General features: G+C 41.0%; 2 protein-coding genes across 2 annotated transcripts in view; both read right to left on the minus strand.

Moving 5' to 3' along the window:
- LOC118312021 (testis-expressed protein 2) overlaps positions 1–1,993 on the minus strand; it is a 29,827-nt gene extending 27,834 nt beyond the window's left edge. Inside the window, exon 1 of the mRNA XM_035636260.2 lies at positions 1,876–1,993. The gene's annotated coding sequence lies outside the window, so the exon portion shown is untranslated. The remainder of the gene's footprint in view (positions 1–1,875) is intronic.
- On the minus strand, positions 108–1,882 carry LOC118312362 (myeloid-associated differentiation marker-like). Its single transcript, XM_047333658.1, has one exon. The coding sequence runs from the start codon at positions 1,722–1,724 to the stop codon at positions 816–818; it is 909 nt and encodes a 302-aa protein (XP_047189614.1). The 5' UTR covers positions 1,725–1,882; the 3' UTR covers positions 108–815.
- Positions 1,994–16,719: the final 14,726 nt, after the last annotated feature.

A 16,719-nucleotide genomic window follows, 5' to 3' on the forward strand; every position in this document is an offset into this window, starting at 1 on the left:
CTAAGATCATAGGTGTAAATCAGAGTTTTGCCACCTAGTGTTAGTGAAAGGCAACTATATAAGCTCCAATTGACTGCAGTACAGTGAATGATCTGATCCACACTGTGTCAGTGGTGAGAGAAACATTTTTATTGATATTCTGCACCTTTGTACTTCAGTTGTATTCATTTTTGTAGATCTTGAAGTCTTGATCATATCCTCACAGTCATCAGTGTGAAATTTTGTCTTCATTAGTGATGATTGCTGTTCAGTGAGCCCGGTTCTGCCAGAGATTTCTTCCTGTTGTAAGGGAGTTTTTTTTCTTCTCTCCATAGTCGCCAATTCGCCAAGAGCTTGCTCATTGTGGGATTTTTTATTTGGTTTTTATTTTCTCTGTAATATTGTAATATTGACATTACCATGTAAAGTGCCTTGAGACAATGTATGCTGTGATTTGGCGCTATACAAATAAACTTGAAATTAATTAAATTCAGCGACCAGTGCATTTCATGCACCACGTTATCCATAAAGGATGCCATGTGCTTATGAGTAGGTGCACCTGACACATAACTCACATTTAGTGGTTGCTGAGTATGTGTGTCATAGTTCATTAATCTACATATGTCACACAGCTCTTTCACATATCAGTACAACAACAATACAGTGTGATCCTGGTGATCAGTTATATATTTTTGGTTGGCTTTAAATTTACTATGTAAACAACTTGTATAGGTCTAAGTTAGCTCTCCATAGGTCTAGAGAGATAGTTTGATTACACAGCAACAAAACATTTCCTTTCAACTTTACAGGCAGTGCATTTAATGTGATGTACCATTTCATGCATGACTCCTGTCACACAGCAGTTTAATGGAGAAGGCAAGGTCCATGGTGTAAGCTAACAGTGTAATACTGGCGACCACGGCTTCCATGATAACCAGCTCGGCACTTTTGTTGGGGGCGCTTTGTCCAAGTTCTCTCAGCTGCAGGATCTCGGTAAAACAAATCACTGTGGCCACCATGTAGAACAACACCCCGATCAGACTGAAGCCAGCCATCAATTTGTCAAAAGGCAGGAGACATCGCGCAGCAAAGTCACCTAATATAACCACCAGTGTGACTACACACATAAGGACACAGACACCGTACGCTGTGCAGGTAACCAATACCTGCCAACGGTGTACTACACCAGGCAGTCCACACACCACCTCAACAAGCAGGGGTATCACCTGACAGCCTCCCCACAGTTGGACTATCTTGAGGAGACCAGCCGTGCTGCCCATGTAGCCTCTTTGTTCATGGGCTTGGGTGCGAAGAACGTAGGACTCTGCAGTGTAGGCCAGGAAGGTGAGACAGGAAACCACCGCAGCTGCCACAGAGCGCGGCGTCACCACTCGGTGATCCATGACGATCCATGGGAAAAGTACAGAGGCACCGAGGCACATCAGTGCACCCAACACTGCCACTGTCATAGTCAGGTTCTTCCAGGATACCGGGATGAGGCTGTGAAACTGGATGACGCTGAGTATGTGGATGAGGAGAGTGAGGGTGAAGAAGAAGCACCAGGTAAACATGGAGAAGATCCTGAATGTGTTGACGTGTTGGTGGTGAGATTGATTTTTGCTGAACTCCGAAGGTTCCAGCGAGGCCACGAGACTGAAAGTAGTGCAACTGGACAAGACCTCCCATGTGCGCACCAAAAAAAGAGGACTGGTGAAGTCTTTGGCCTCCAGCACAATCACAGGCATTATCGCAGATTTGAACCTGAGTGATTCAGTCTCCAAGAGGCAAGGTAGCCTTAGGTGTCAAGTAAAACCTCAGTCCCAATAGCTAGTTATTTTTCAAATCTTGTGGTTCAAAAGGTCGTTAATCAGCTAGTATCAATCCCAAAAAATTCACCTTATTTTGAGATCTGAAGAATAGTCCAGCAGAGTCCATGGAAACAGCCACCTCAGACAAATCTTTTAAAAAGACACTTCCACCAGCGCTCCATCCTTTTGTACATACAAACCAAAACTTCAACATAGTAACTATGTTGGAGCACTGCTGCTGTCAAAATAAACCACGCCTACTTCCTTTCTGAGGCTGCTGTAGTGCTTTCAATCTCACAGGAGGTAGGTGCAAATGACCACATTAAAAACCGAATGCAAACAAAGCTATCTTCCTCCCACTCTCGTTTCCCATGAAATGTTGTTCCTTTTTTTTCTGAGGTAATAAACTACCGAGGGTAAAGGTCCTCCTGACTCTACTTCCATTACTTTGCCACCACACGCCTGCATCTTCTTGACTGCTACATGCTCACGGTTGAGGGCATAACATGTGGTCACATCTGCTGAATAGTTGTTTACAAGGTGCTTGAAGCTGTGTGCGGTGCATTTGAGTTTGGATGCGATCTGTCGATTTGTTAAGCGCTTGTAGATCACTCGTAGATCAAGTGTCAGGCAGAGGATCTGTTTGTGGGTGCAGAGCTGCTCTACCCTGAGGGGGACTAAAATCTTTTACTGCGAGGAGCATCTTGTTTCCCCTTCCCCTGTGGGTGCCAATGGCATGCTGTACATCTCTTCTTTTCTGAATGTATGTTTGCATGCCGATGCTTTTGTCTGTGTTAGTGTGTGTGTGTGTGTGTGTGTGTGTGTGTGTTTACACAAGCACAAGAGTCTTCTAAGGATCCCAGCCAATCACTTTTCATCTGTGCATCAGCACACCTGCTCTCTGTGTTATAAATAGACAGTGGATGCATCAATTCCCTCGTGTCAAACAGCTCAAGTTCAAAAACCTGTGTTTTGACAGAAGGGAGAAGACACAAAGACAGGTGGTAGCTGATAAACAGAGGCAGTCTGCCGTTGCAGAATCATGGCTTTGGGGTGTGCATCAGGGTATTGTAATAATCTGCAGTTAAAATCTAATCTGAATCTTTCACAGTTGTTGGGTTCAGCCGGGTTCTACAAGTGTTAACAGGTTATTTTATTTATCTGACGTTGAAATACATTTAGTTTAATCATTCAGGAAAAATGTACCTAAGTATTATCAAATTACCAAAACTGAAAAGTCACAAACTTGAAATTTAATTTAAAACTACATTGAATAACCTTTTCAATTTTAACCTTTAATGACAAAATTACAGAAAGCAACCACATCACTCCATTGCTCAATCATTTATCGGAAGTGATTTAGCCAGACTAAATGCTGATAATAATTACGTTGATAATTTTATGTTGTTTATGCTTTTTGCAAAGGAGGTATTTGACTGATGAGCTTAAAGATTTGGAGGACTGGAAGAATTGAGTGCCCCTCAGTGGTAAAAGTGATAAACTGCAAATGTTCTGCAACTTTTCAGAGAAACCACAATATGGAAGTAGGTTGTCTGTAATACAGGATAACCAGCGGTAGAGGGCGAACTTACAACATCTTCATGTTATGAACACAAATGCAGCAGGAGGAAACCCCATCTGTTATAAAGACACAGGACTCCTTATAAATATATATATATATATATATATATATATAAGGAGTCCTGTGTCTAACATCTACCCACATACCCCCTAACCCTATACTGACAGAAATCTGGTTATGTGGATTATACATATACTAAAAAGAATTGAATCCTTTAGAGTAATGCTGTGGGTGTGAAGGCTGCTTAAATGGAAAAACCATAATATATGTTTAGTGCAATAAAATGTGATTTTTTTTTAATACTGTATATTGTTGTGATGATCAGTAACCCCACACTGTAAATAATCTGTTTTGTAAAGTAATCTCTGATGGTAGTCTAGTACGTTTTACACCAAGCTATTTTAAGTGGCATTGATACAATTACTCACAACTCGGAGCATAAAACAAGATGAAAATCGAATGATCATTTCGCACATCAGTCAGAATATACTGATTTGGATTTTAAGGTGGGATGCATCTGCAAAGTTGCAGCATTGACAGAGAGCACAGTTTCATAATATGACAGGAAGTCTGGCATGCAGCAGCTCTTGAGATGACTGTCAATGTCATCATGTGTGCTTTGTTCTAAACATTATAAGTATTGTGATGCAGTGTTTGCTCAACCACCATTACAAGTTCAAACTTTGACCCCCATATTTTTCATGTTTAATTGTTTACACACACTATATTACACAATGCCACATATAAATCACACCTGGTGTAACCTAGTGAAACACATGGTACACCAATAATGATTCAGTATGATTTATGTTTAAATAAAGTGAACTGTTGAGGATCGATGGATGTAGGAGTGAGGATGTTAAATGATTCATTTTTTGTACATTTATATACTGGATAGAGTGAGATGATTAGCTCATTTTTTGTGTGTCTCATTATTCTGTTTGGAAGAGTGAGGCTGGTTGAAAAGGTCTGATGACAGACTGCATTATGTTTAATTCCTAATATGCCACTGAAAACACAACCATGAGCAACAATACTGGTTTTAATGTTGCTGAGATAATAAAATCAATTCTCCTGTGAAAATTAATCAATTTCATTCAGGAACTCAAACTTACAAGACACGGTGAAATATATCAGACACACAAAATGCCACAGAGAACAAAGTGCGACACTGTGGTCAAGTATGTGTAGTTAAAATCGAGAACATTTATATTGTTCAATCGGTTTTGTTACTGTGGTGAAATGTCACAGCTAGGATTAAACACATTTTGAAAGATTGTGTAACCATATTTCAGTATTTCACACATTTGTCGCGTTTCAAGGTGGGATGCATCTGCAGACCTGCAGCATTAACAGAGAACCCACATCAAATGTGTGACACAGGAAGTTTGCTCATCTCTGGAGGACACTGTCCCCGTTCTTTTAATATTTTTTTCTATTGCGTGTGCAAGTGCTTTAAGCACTTTAAAAATATATGTCTGAAAAAAAAATCTAAATAAGTACAAATACAAAACAAGACAAGCATAACGACACTCACTACTGGGCACATTTTGGCAAGTCTTATTGTAAGAATAAAAGCATCTTCATTCCATGATTAGGTGATACACTGGTGACCATAAATATCTGTCTCAAGATGTAAAGATTTTTCATCAGATTCCTGAAAACTTTGACCTGGTGATAATATCAAAGTCGTCAGGATCTGTCTTCTGGGGATCATTAATGTCTTTACCTAACTGTATGATAATCCATCCAAGGTTTTTAATTATAACTTGTGGACAAACTGAGCCAAAAGTAAGTATTCCAGTTACTTGACTCTGCTGCTGGGATGTTTAAAAATCTGAATCGCTCAAGAAACATAAAGGTCAGGGAAATCCACCTCTTGTTTTATCTCAAGTAGAAGTGAATACATCCTTAAATCACCATAGCTCAAACAGCAGGAACACGTCCTTCGACTTTGGGATGGGTGGCACCTTTACCTGCCTGTAATGCAAGGCCTGTAATAAAATTTAAATTGCACAATTAAAAGTATACTAGCTATTCAAAAACAGATCACATGTTAAGGGGCCACACAATTTGGTCCAGACTGAAATGTAACAACTTGTGTGAATATTAGGAGTTGATCTGTGGTGATGAATGGCAGCACAAATATTTTAGCTGAGTGCAATTAAACCACTGGAGAAAATGAGGGCGGTTAGTTAATGAATAGACTCTAAAAGATGATAATGTAGTGATCATTTGCAGATATAAGGAACTTTTTAAGTGTTTTTTAAAGTATTATGTCAACAGCTATAGCTTCCCCCATGTAGAATCTGTAAACGGTGTATAAACTAACACAGGCTAACACAGTATAAATAGTTACACATTTAACATAAACAGATTCTTACAGTAACCGCAATGTGTTTATTAACTGTTTAAACACACACGAATGTCATTCACAGGCAGGTGTAAATCAGTTTTATGAATGTGAGCCAAACTTATGACGATAAGTGGAGCTTCCTTTTTGACCTATCATGAAGGGAAACTGACACAAATGCAACGAGCAATCATTTTCTTTTTGACCCAAACTACTGGTGTGAAAATGATGTAAGAATTATAATTTAGAAACAAGGCAATTTATTCTGTCACGATAAAAAAAAGGCAGATCCTTCACTTTGACCGAGAACATTTCCTGAATTACTTCACAACCAGGACTCGTGAGATGCTGTGTGTTTTCCTGCCAGGTTGTTTTATAGTATATTTACATGTTCTTTGCAGATGGCTAGTTCTCCGTTGGACCTCCGTTATGACACCAGCTGTGGTTTTTTTAAGGAGATTTATGAAATAGAGGTTTGGCTGGCAAACCTCTGTGTCATAACAGAATACAAATGAGAGGCCAAAAACTGCCATCCGTTCTGCCACAGCCTGCAAACAATCTGCTCCACTTCCACACCCTTGAGCAGGGAATCGGGTCCGTACCAGCTCTTTGAGCTCTAATCATGGGCATATTTCATCGTTGTGGTGTTTGGGTTGTAAAACTGACACCGGTGCGCTCTGATGGCAAAATTTCGTGGGTATTCTAAAAGAGTCACAAAACAGTCACGTTGTGTCTGGGCCAAAAAACTAAAAACAAAAGAAATGTTATCATGGATAAGTTTGTTTTCAGGGAAAAATAAGAAGTACATTTTGCCCACTTACCAGTGATTCACTTAAATATCCGGTTGATTTTAAAAATTTAAAATAAAACTTAGATCAGCTGATCGTCGCCGTCTGGTTGTTCCCATAGTTCGATGGGGCTAAAGGTCATCATGCTTTTGAAGTATCAGCTGAGAGTTGACTTCCTCCATTTGTCACTGCTTTTAAATTTCCTCCTTGAAGCATTTTTAAAATAAAAGCTTAAGTCACTGTGTGAATTTTCATTTATATATTACTTCACCATGTGTGTTGAATAGATTGCAGTATAATGGCCCACTTTTATGTGAATGGCAAGGAAGGGAATTGATGACCGTTTCAAACTAATGACTAAGTGGGGGCTTTTCAGTGTCAGTGACTGTGAACGGCAAGACCCCTGAGCACCCTGTCTGAAATGAATCGGCCCAACTAAAGCTGCTTTCAGACATGCACATTAGTCTGGACATTTTCCTGAACTTTCCGGAGGCACTGTATGTGAGAAAACGCCAATTTTCCGCAAATTTTGCTCCAGACATTGTCTGACGTTTCCTGCCAGCCCCCTAGTTAAGTGTCCAGCGAATGTCCAAGTGTGCCCAGCGAGTGAGTGGGAATGTTGTGAACAAAAACACTGCTTTCAAAGCAGCGAAGATATCATCATGTCCTGCCTCCTGCTGCTCGACCCAGACTCCACAGCAGGTTTCGTGGGTTTTCCCTAACGTGTCTGACTTGGACAATCTCCTGCTGCGTTCGTCATATGTGAACGGTAAACTCTGGAAAACATCCAGAGGCAATTTTGCGGACTTTTCTTGTCCGGAGGTCAAATTAAGCTGGTTCTGAAAACAGCTAAATAGTTCCAATTTATATTGAAATTACAGAGTTTGCATTACTCAAATTATTTTGTTGTCAGCGCTGTTTCTAATTCATCTTAACAACTTATCCTAACATTTGATGTAAGTCTCACTGAAATGGCACACAAGTGTGAAAAAACTCACTTTGTCCCTGGCTACAATCTGGATGGCGAAGGCTTCCACATCATCACAATGCACCAGAAGGAGGCCCAGTAATTCAGACCATCCGATTGTTGCTTTTAATCCTGATTTTTCTGGCTAATATAAAGAATGTTTTAATATTATGGCTACAACTCACAATTTGTTGTGATCATCTGTTTCACTTTTGGACATTTAATGTGTGTTGTGTCCTGCAATTTGAGAATGGACATCAGCATTATGTTTTCTATAGTCATGTCAATGGCACCATCTTCTGGTCAAACTGGAACCAAGACATTGATATTCTACCGACCATGCTGAGCTGGCTGCTCAGAGCAGCTTGTTGCCTTCAGGCCAGGGGCTGCAAACAGATCAAACACGGGATTAACAGAGAGAGTTGCTCAGTGGAGCTCAGGTGGCTTAAAACAAGTTCCAAACTATTCACAGCTCCTGTCCTAGTACCAGATACAAAATTGTGACATTTCTACTATTCTCAATGTGCAGAAAAGTAAGGAAATGGAAAAGCTTGATAATATTTGATAATAATTTCATAATGAAGAATAAAGTGCATGCACCATTTAGGTGTGTCAGACCAAAATTGCAAAGCTTTGGTTCAAATATCTTAACGCTCTAAAAAAATAAAACACTGCTCCCTGCGTACACGGCAGCAGTGGCAGATAGACAAATTAGCCACTAGCTATGAACAGCGAAAGAGACTTGCAGAGAATGGACGCATGTAACATAACCAATTATTTGACATTCATTTATACTAAAACGCATATGCATTTCGATTTTCACCCTTTTTTCTTTCTACTGATCAATGTCAAATGTCATGTCACACTCAGCAAAAGAACCGTGTTGACTGACAAGGAAGGGGAAAGGAAACAGGATTTTACACGAATATGACGGCACTGTTTTATTTGTTGTGGTATTGAGGATTAAAACACAAACACAAAAGACTGTCAGAACAGTGTTTTAGTTTAGCTGAAATTTCTGCTTGCATTTTCAGCCCATATACGGTTAGTTTGAACTGTTTGAATGTGCAGTATGTGTATAATGTAATACAATGTTGTTGGCGTCATGATATAGGCACATACTCCAAGGCTTGTTTGTTGTGAGATGTACAAAGACTGACCAAACATTTTGCGTCCTGGTCGCAGAATTTAGGTTATAGTTGAAAGACATCTTGTGAGATGCATTGTGGTAAATATAGAACAGACTCAGACAGAGACGAAGGGTTACTGTGGAGATAGCCATTCTGTCTGTGAGATGACGACACGTGATTCTGAAAGCGATAAATACATGCCAGACACTGGGGATAGGCAGGTTTTTGGGACGCCATGCACTGACCACTTGTTGATCTGTGTCATGAACCATAAAATCTCCTCAATATTGCCCTTCTTGTAATAAATTATTCTGCTTACAACAAGAAAACAAATCATATTTAATAACGAATACAAGATTGCATTGGTGTAATATACAAATATGAACTACTATTTATTGAACATTGTGAAGGAATAAGTAACAGTCCTCTTTGGAAAACACCGACTGTTTCTGACAGCTAACCGCTAGCATACTTTTCTGTCACACCAAGCCGCAAGCTCATAGGCAAGCATCAGCCTCGACAAAAAATCATTGATTGATTGACACACATACAGACAAATTGTTTTTTGAATACATACACGTGATGCTTTGTTTATGATTTTTTTTCCAGCTTGAGTAATTGGTAATTAAAAGTGGGTCAGAACATGAAACTGTGCTATTACATCAGACAAAAGAAAAGCTATGGTGCAAACCAAGTAATCTTCCTCCCACTCTTGGTTCTCATGAAATGCTGTTCCTTTATTTTTCTGTGGTAATTGTACTAAACCACTATCTTGACAGGCATTACTTTGCCACCAAAGTTGCTACCAAAGTCTTCTCAACCACATCGACCTCACTGTAGAAGTCATAAAATATGGTCTCTCAATAGTTGTTTACATGGTTTTTGAAGCGGTATGCAGTGCATTTGTGTTAGGACAAGATCAGTTGATTTGTTGAGAGCTGTGGATCACGTCCGTGAAGTGTTGCTCCGCTGATCTGTTTGTGGGTGTGGATCTGCTCTGCCCTCAGGGGAGAAGAAGCCCCGTGATAAAACATGGAAATATGTTTGAGATGTTTGAATGGAAATGAGTGTTTGGTTATCTGTGTGGGGGCCGCAAGCTTTAAATCTTTGATTGTCTGAGTGTGTGTGTGTGTGTGTGTTCATGCACGTGTGTGTAGATGCATTTGTCTTCTCGTATGCTTACAGGCATACATTTGTGCGCCCACAACCTCATAAGAGTTGATGTACAGTATATAGATCAATGTATGTGTGAATGTTTGTGTGCATGCATGTTTTCACAGGCTAGACGCAAGTGTATGTGTGTTTACACAAGCGCAAAGAGTCTTCTAAGGATCCCAGCCAATCACTTTGCCTCTGTGTATTGGCACACCTGCTCTCTGTGTTATAAATAGACGGTGGATGCATCAATTCCCTCGTGTCACACAGCTCAAGTTCAAAAACTTTCTTTTTGACAGAAGACACACTCCACAAAGACAGATGATAGCAGATAAACAGAAGCAGTCTGCCATTGCAGACTCATGGCTGTGATGGCTGTGTATTGTTTATATCCATTTACTAATGACTTGAACAGAATATAATAGAAATTCTTTTGAAATTCTTTTCAGATCCATGAAAGATTTAAAAGTTAAAAGTATCATTATTTGTGTTTTTTGACACAATTGTGCTAATTCTTAAGCAAGTTTTCCTATTAAAATCTGATATTGCTAGTCATTTTCTTTTTGCATGGAACTAGCTTCACTGTAGTAGAAAGATGGAGGGTTTCCCTGTAGTGTAGCGAATGAGAAGCAGTGGCTGTCGGTATCAACCTAATGTATAACTCTTAATGTGCAGGATTGTATTGTTTAAATGTTGCAACTGGATGCATGGAACATGCACACACCTCGTGCTTCGGAAGAAAAAAATAAATGAATAATATGGGTGACACACTCAACGTAACATTTCAAAGAGAAATTTGTATGTTTGACTCTGCTATATTCAGCTGGTGTTACTGGTTATTTGGCAATATAAGATTTTTCTTAAATAACATAAATCTTCTTCTAAAGTATAATGTGTTGCTCCAGAGTCTTATTTTCTTTTTTAAGTAAATATAAGTACATATAATATGATAAGGTATATAAATACAATTACACTGCCTATATACACTGCCTCTAACATTGCTGCTGTATATGCAATTGTTGCATAAGGGTATAATACAAAAAAGTCAATTAAATTCCAACCATTGGAATTCCATCCATCCTTTACAGTTAGTGGAATGACGTTTAAATGAAATCAAGTTAGCATTTAGCTGTTGAAAGTGATGAAAACCACATTTTGTCTCAGAACATTTGAATTTGGATCCTTCAACATGAAAAACAGACTTATATTCACAGTTTATGATGAGGATAGATCCTGGAACAGTGATATGGTTGGTGAATGTTATTTTCACCTGCATGAAGGGACAGCGACAGACAGCTGCATGCTAAATCAAGGAACCTTTTTCTCTTACGTATAGGAGTAGAGAGTGCACTAAGTCTTGGTGTTAATACATGTCAAGAGTCCATTCCCTTCACTGTGAGTCCCTCTATAGCCAATGTCTTCCACGCCAGAAATGGGGTAATTGTTGGAGAGTCAGGGGAGAATCATGCTCAGTCATTCACTCAGCTGTAGATTAGCTGCTGATGTGAAATACTGACAGACATTCATTTTTAATTCACCATTTGGAAGTATCTGTTGCTAATGGGCGTTTTTAGTTTTTTAAATGATTAATCTTCATTTTACTTGTTTACAAAATTTAATTGCACATCTTCACAGATTTTATGCTACTTTCTTGTGATATGAATGTTTTGAAATTTGCCAGTATAACAAGACAACACCGGTCACAACGAATCACGGTTGATTCAAAAGAAAAGAGGAAAAAAAAAGAATTTAGAAATGAAAAGATTTTAAAAGGGGAAAAAAAAGTGTCATCATCTATTGGTAGGATCCATCCATCCATCGTCCACCGCTTTATCCATTTAAGGGTCGTGGGGGGGCTGGAGCCAATCCCAGCTAACATTGGGCGAGAGGCGGGGTTCACCCTGGACAGGTCGCCAGCCTATCACAGGACCACATACAGAGACAGACAACCATTCACTCTCACATTCACAAACCCGGAGAGAACCCACGCATACACGGGGAGAACATGCAAACTCCACACAGAAAGGCCCTGATTGGTTTGAACCGGGATTCAAACCCAGAACCTTCTTGCTGTGAGGTGAAAGTGCTAACCACTACACCACGTGCAGCCTATTGGTAGGGTGTAGCATAAAACAAATATCTAATTGCACTCCAAATGGAGGAAAGTTTAAAAAAAATAAAAAGCCATTCATGAATAATCATACCCCACCCATACATTCAAATCCATGTTCAATTGGAAATAAAAGATAAAGACTTCTGACTTTCTTTCCACCATTCTAAATCATGACACACACAGTATACATAAATAGTAGTCTCCAAAGGTCTGAGTTAATAATGAAGCAGTCTCCACATACTGTGGTAGACCACAGTATATTCATTCATAACTGGAGCTGGTGAGATCAACACAACCATGAGTTTAACTGGTATTAAATCAAGGTGATGATGTAAACACTGATCATATTCACGATCTTAACTGATTTCAGTTTAACACTGTCATTCACTGATACAAAGCAAAGGAAACGTGAGTCCAGATAGACAGGCATAAGGATAAATAGATACTCATATATACAGTATGCTGTTGTGCATAATAAAGGAAAGCAGACAGAGTGACATCAAAGTATCAAGATCCACCCCTTTTTCCTTGCTTTCCTTTTCCCTGCTATCAAACAATGACCCCTTTACCAGCACCCATTATCCAGACTCGCCCCCTCTTCCAAAACAGGTCATCTTAGTTCTTCAACTTGACAATCTCCTGCTGGCCTGGCTTATCCACACCACATTCCTTTCTCCTTCCCTTACTCCTAGAAGAAAAGAGACAGAGACAAGGGGATTTGCCTCACGGTAGGTAGCTGTTTTATGTGAAGCATATGAGAAAAGAGAGAAGAAAGGAGAGAGGTTTTTTGGTGAGGCTTGGCAAAGAGAGCTAGGCGCCCACTTGAGGAGCAGTGGGTCTTAGAGCTGGATGATTTGTTTGGAGAAGCCCTCTTCAGCCAAAAGGAGGATTAGCTGCACACAGGTTCCCATGGAACCCAGGCGAGGTGGAGAGGGCTTTTAGAGGGCATGGTTACACATAAATGTATGCATGCACAACACACATGCGCAAAAATGTGTATGCAGAACAGCAACATGCACACACAGGAATACGCACCTGTCCTTAAACTGTCATGGCTGGTTGACTGGGTTTGCAGGACCAAGTCCCGTGGCAACTGTTCCACGTATGCAAACAATTTAATGTATTGAAGAAAACAAACAATGAAATATCATAGATGAAAATAAACATGGAAACATTTATAAAACTTAAAATATGACTGATGATACGATGGGCTTGGATCTGTTTCCAATGGAAGTTTTGAACTTGGAAAAATTCCTCTGGAGCCAAACTCAGTGTCAGTTAGCAGAAAAATTATAAATCTACGTGTCTTGAGCATCTGAGAGACTCGAGAGGATCTTCAACAAGAGTCGCATCCCTGTGTTTCTCAAAGCTGGAACATTTTCAGAGCTTGAACACAGTATGAGGAGGCTGGCGGTTTATTTGCTGTGGCTGCTGCCATCTGCTGGACAAGACAAATAAATGTATTTTGGTGAGTGATATTGTTCCCAAGTTAAGATTTTCATTGTTTTCAACTCTTCCAGCAATTGGTCTCTAATGACTTGATGATATGTATAACCCTTTTCCCACCATTTTAGACGTGCCCAAAGATGTTAAGTGTGTTTGAGGACCACTGACTGTCTCCCCTTACATTGTACATCTCTGATTTCGGAGTCCTATCACCTGCAGACTTTTTCAGATCACTCTGCTTTTGAGGGATGTGAGGCTGGGCTAAAGGAGGTGGTGAGCCGCTTTGTGAAGTGGCAAAGACAAAGGAGCTGGTTGTGGTCTCGATTCAAGTCAGCATCCAGGAGTCTGAGGTTGAGATGGTGACTTCCAGCAAGTACCTGGGAGTCCATCTGATACAACTGACTGGAGTGGACAGCCAACACAGAGGCTGTCAACAGGACGGGCCATTGCAGACGGTACTTCCTCGGGAGATGTTCTCTTACATCTGCAGCAGCATCCTTCAAATGTCCTCCCAGTCCTCACACAGACAGCAACTCCACAAGCTCCCCAGGGTGGACACTCGATGTGGTGGTGGAGAGGAAGACTCTGTCCAAATGAAAGAAGGTTTTCTGGACACCCACTCCCACCCCTTCTACTCATGTAAGGGATGTGATCAGCAGGAGCCCCCCCCCCCCAGGTGAGATATTGCTGCCTGCTGCTATTTCCCTCTGCGATACGTCCTGCACAACTTCATTGTTTTATCATGACTGTAATAACGTGAATGAGAACGTTTTTATTTCATTTTCAAGTTCAGGTAAAATGGTAAATGATGCCAACTGGACATTCAAACAGAGCTTTTCAAGTCTTTTCTACCACCCAAAGCGCTTTACAGTGCAAGTCACAGTCACTCATTCACACACACACATTCATACAGCGCTTCTATACACAACACTTTTTCTAGGGTTAAGTGACTTGACCAAGGGCACTTCGGCAAACGGTCAGGAGGTCCAACCGCTGACCTTCTGGTTAGTGGGCAACCCTCTCTAACTCCTGAGCCACAGCCGCCCGTAAATTCTTCTCCTCTCAGTGACAGCTAATGCGTATGTGATCTTTATGACACCCACAATTCTCATCCTTTAAGATACGGATGAGACTTGTGGGTGTATATCTGTTTCGGTGTTGCTTGCATGCCCTGACGTTATCGCTATTGAAGCAGCTGCCGTGAATGCCGGCCCTCCCTCACCATCGACTCATCCAGTTGCGGTGGTTGTCCTCGGCAACATGGGAAATTTCTGGTCCCTTTCGTCAACCAGTGCCACCCCAGTGGAGGACTGAACAACTGGTGGCAACTATTGTCAACACTTCCCCCGCGCATGCCACGGACAGCACAGCTTAGCCTTGTGGCAAACATAGAGCAGATTAGCATGCCGACAGTTCTCTTCCCAAATATCTCTGACGGCATTAGCCCATGCTAAGTCAAGGGCATACGTCAGAGCCAGCTGTCAAGTGAAGGGAATTCCTGGTGCTTCCCCTGAAGGTCGCTCCCACCATTCAATGCAATGGTGCTCTGTCATGGCTCCCACGCTGGGTGTTAACTCGCCATCACTAACAGTTTAGCTTGGGCGTCCTGGTATGTTTGAATGAGGGTCTTACGGTAACCTGTGCTGTACTTTCACACTGCAGTGTGTGATTGTCACCTGTCACACAACACAGTGCGTCTTGCGAGGAGGTCACGGTGAAGGCTGCTGGGACAGACGACCAGCAATAACTACACAGAACGGAAAATGGTCAGATGACGTTTGGAACACAGATGGCCTCATGAAAAAAGAGTTGTAATACTTTTGTCACATTCTCATGAAATGTTTAAACCGATGATACATAGCAATGTATTGTACAAGCTTTACAGATGTCACATTTTTACCAAGGACATATTCATTTTAAGTTTATTTGAATTAATCCTACACCTTCCTACTGTAGTAGAGTAGTACAAGCACCGAATGTGTAATTGTACCCGAGAAGTGCACTTGTTACCGCTGGAAATGATTCAACCTTTTAAAAAAAAAGGAAATTATACTGGACATAAAGTGACACAGCATTGAGAGCTACCTTTTGATGAAATCACACAGTCATAAAACCAGCTTTGTTGTTTTGGATTGGAATTAATTTACTTTTCGTACGAAGAGAAATGAAAAATGCATGTGATCTGTGCAGCACACACACACACACACACACACACACACACACACACACACATGAACTGTACCGGGCCTCTTAAATTCTTTTCAGGGGGAGGTTCTCATCTGGATTTGATCCCCTCTCTGTCTTTTCAACGTCTTCATATTTTCCCCATTTACTTTTGTGTAGTAGCCACTAACTTTTCCAGTATGTCAATGTGCACAAAAATGTTACAACCACAAAAAGAATTACAAATGCAGGTTATGAGATGGTCATGGTCATTGGTGAAGGTGAGGTTCATTGCCTTGTATGTGAGTCCAAACATGAAGCTGATTTTAATTACAGCCAACAAGGCCGTGCATGCAGCATTAAAGACACATGACTCACAAGCTACATGTCAGACGAGTCGTCCTCTCGCTCTCTGTTTTCCTTCTCTATCACTCTCTCTAGTTCTCCCACCCTCGGTTGCGCCCACCTTCACTTTAATCCAGTGGCGGGATTTCACTCGACAAGTGATCAAAGACCAGTCGCACGATGCCAGGTGCGGCTGCAGCCTCAACCGTTGACAACCACCTCGCAATTTTTCCTCCCTTCCTTTTCTCTCCTCTGAAAAAGAGAGGGAACCTAAACAAAGCTGGGCGAACTGCTGGGTGTGTTGGAGTCTGTAGAAAACAGTTTCCCCCCCCCCCCTCCACTCCATTATTTTTTCAAGACTTCATTCTTTTTTTCCCCAAAATGTTTTTTTTTTTTTTTTTTTGACAGTGATCTGTGTTACTAAGTCTGCGGTCCCCCCCAGTGCACCGTGTGGTGGCCGGTTTCAGGAGTTCCATGACAGTAAATTACGGCACTCTTGAGACGGGCGACCAGCAGGAGTTGGGGAACAGAGAGAGGATGCACGGCGGGGATTGGGCTTTATTACGACTCAGCCGCCACGGATGGGCACACAACAACACAGCATGCGGGTGTGAGTGAGTGAATAAGTGAAGGATACAGCACAAAGTATCTTTCTCAACCTATAGGTGGTCCCCCCAGTGAAGTAAGATGTGCATCAGCTCTAATAGGTACCTCGTGTCTAAAAGTGTCGCTGCTCTTGTTTAGAGAATGTCACTACACTACGCCATTATATACAGAACTGCTTGTACAAAGACACTATGTAGTGGGGATTTCTAGCCGCTGATACATATGTGAGGGACTCATCAGTCAGGCTGAGATGATGGCAGCACTCATACAAGAGTTTTAATGAA

The sequence above is a fragment of the Scophthalmus maximus genome, chromosome 8 (genome assembly GCF_022379125.1).
Source record: "Scophthalmus maximus strain ysfricsl-2021 chromosome 8, ASM2237912v1, whole genome shotgun sequence".
In the NCBI taxonomy this organism is placed as follows: domain Eukaryota; kingdom Metazoa; phylum Chordata; class Actinopteri; order Pleuronectiformes; family Scophthalmidae; genus Scophthalmus; species Scophthalmus maximus.

Coding starts and splice junctions, on each gene's coding strand:
- LOC118312362 (XM_047333658.1), bottom strand. CDS start 1,724: ATGCCTGTGATTGTGCTGGAGGCCAAAGACTTCACCAGTCCTCTTTTT.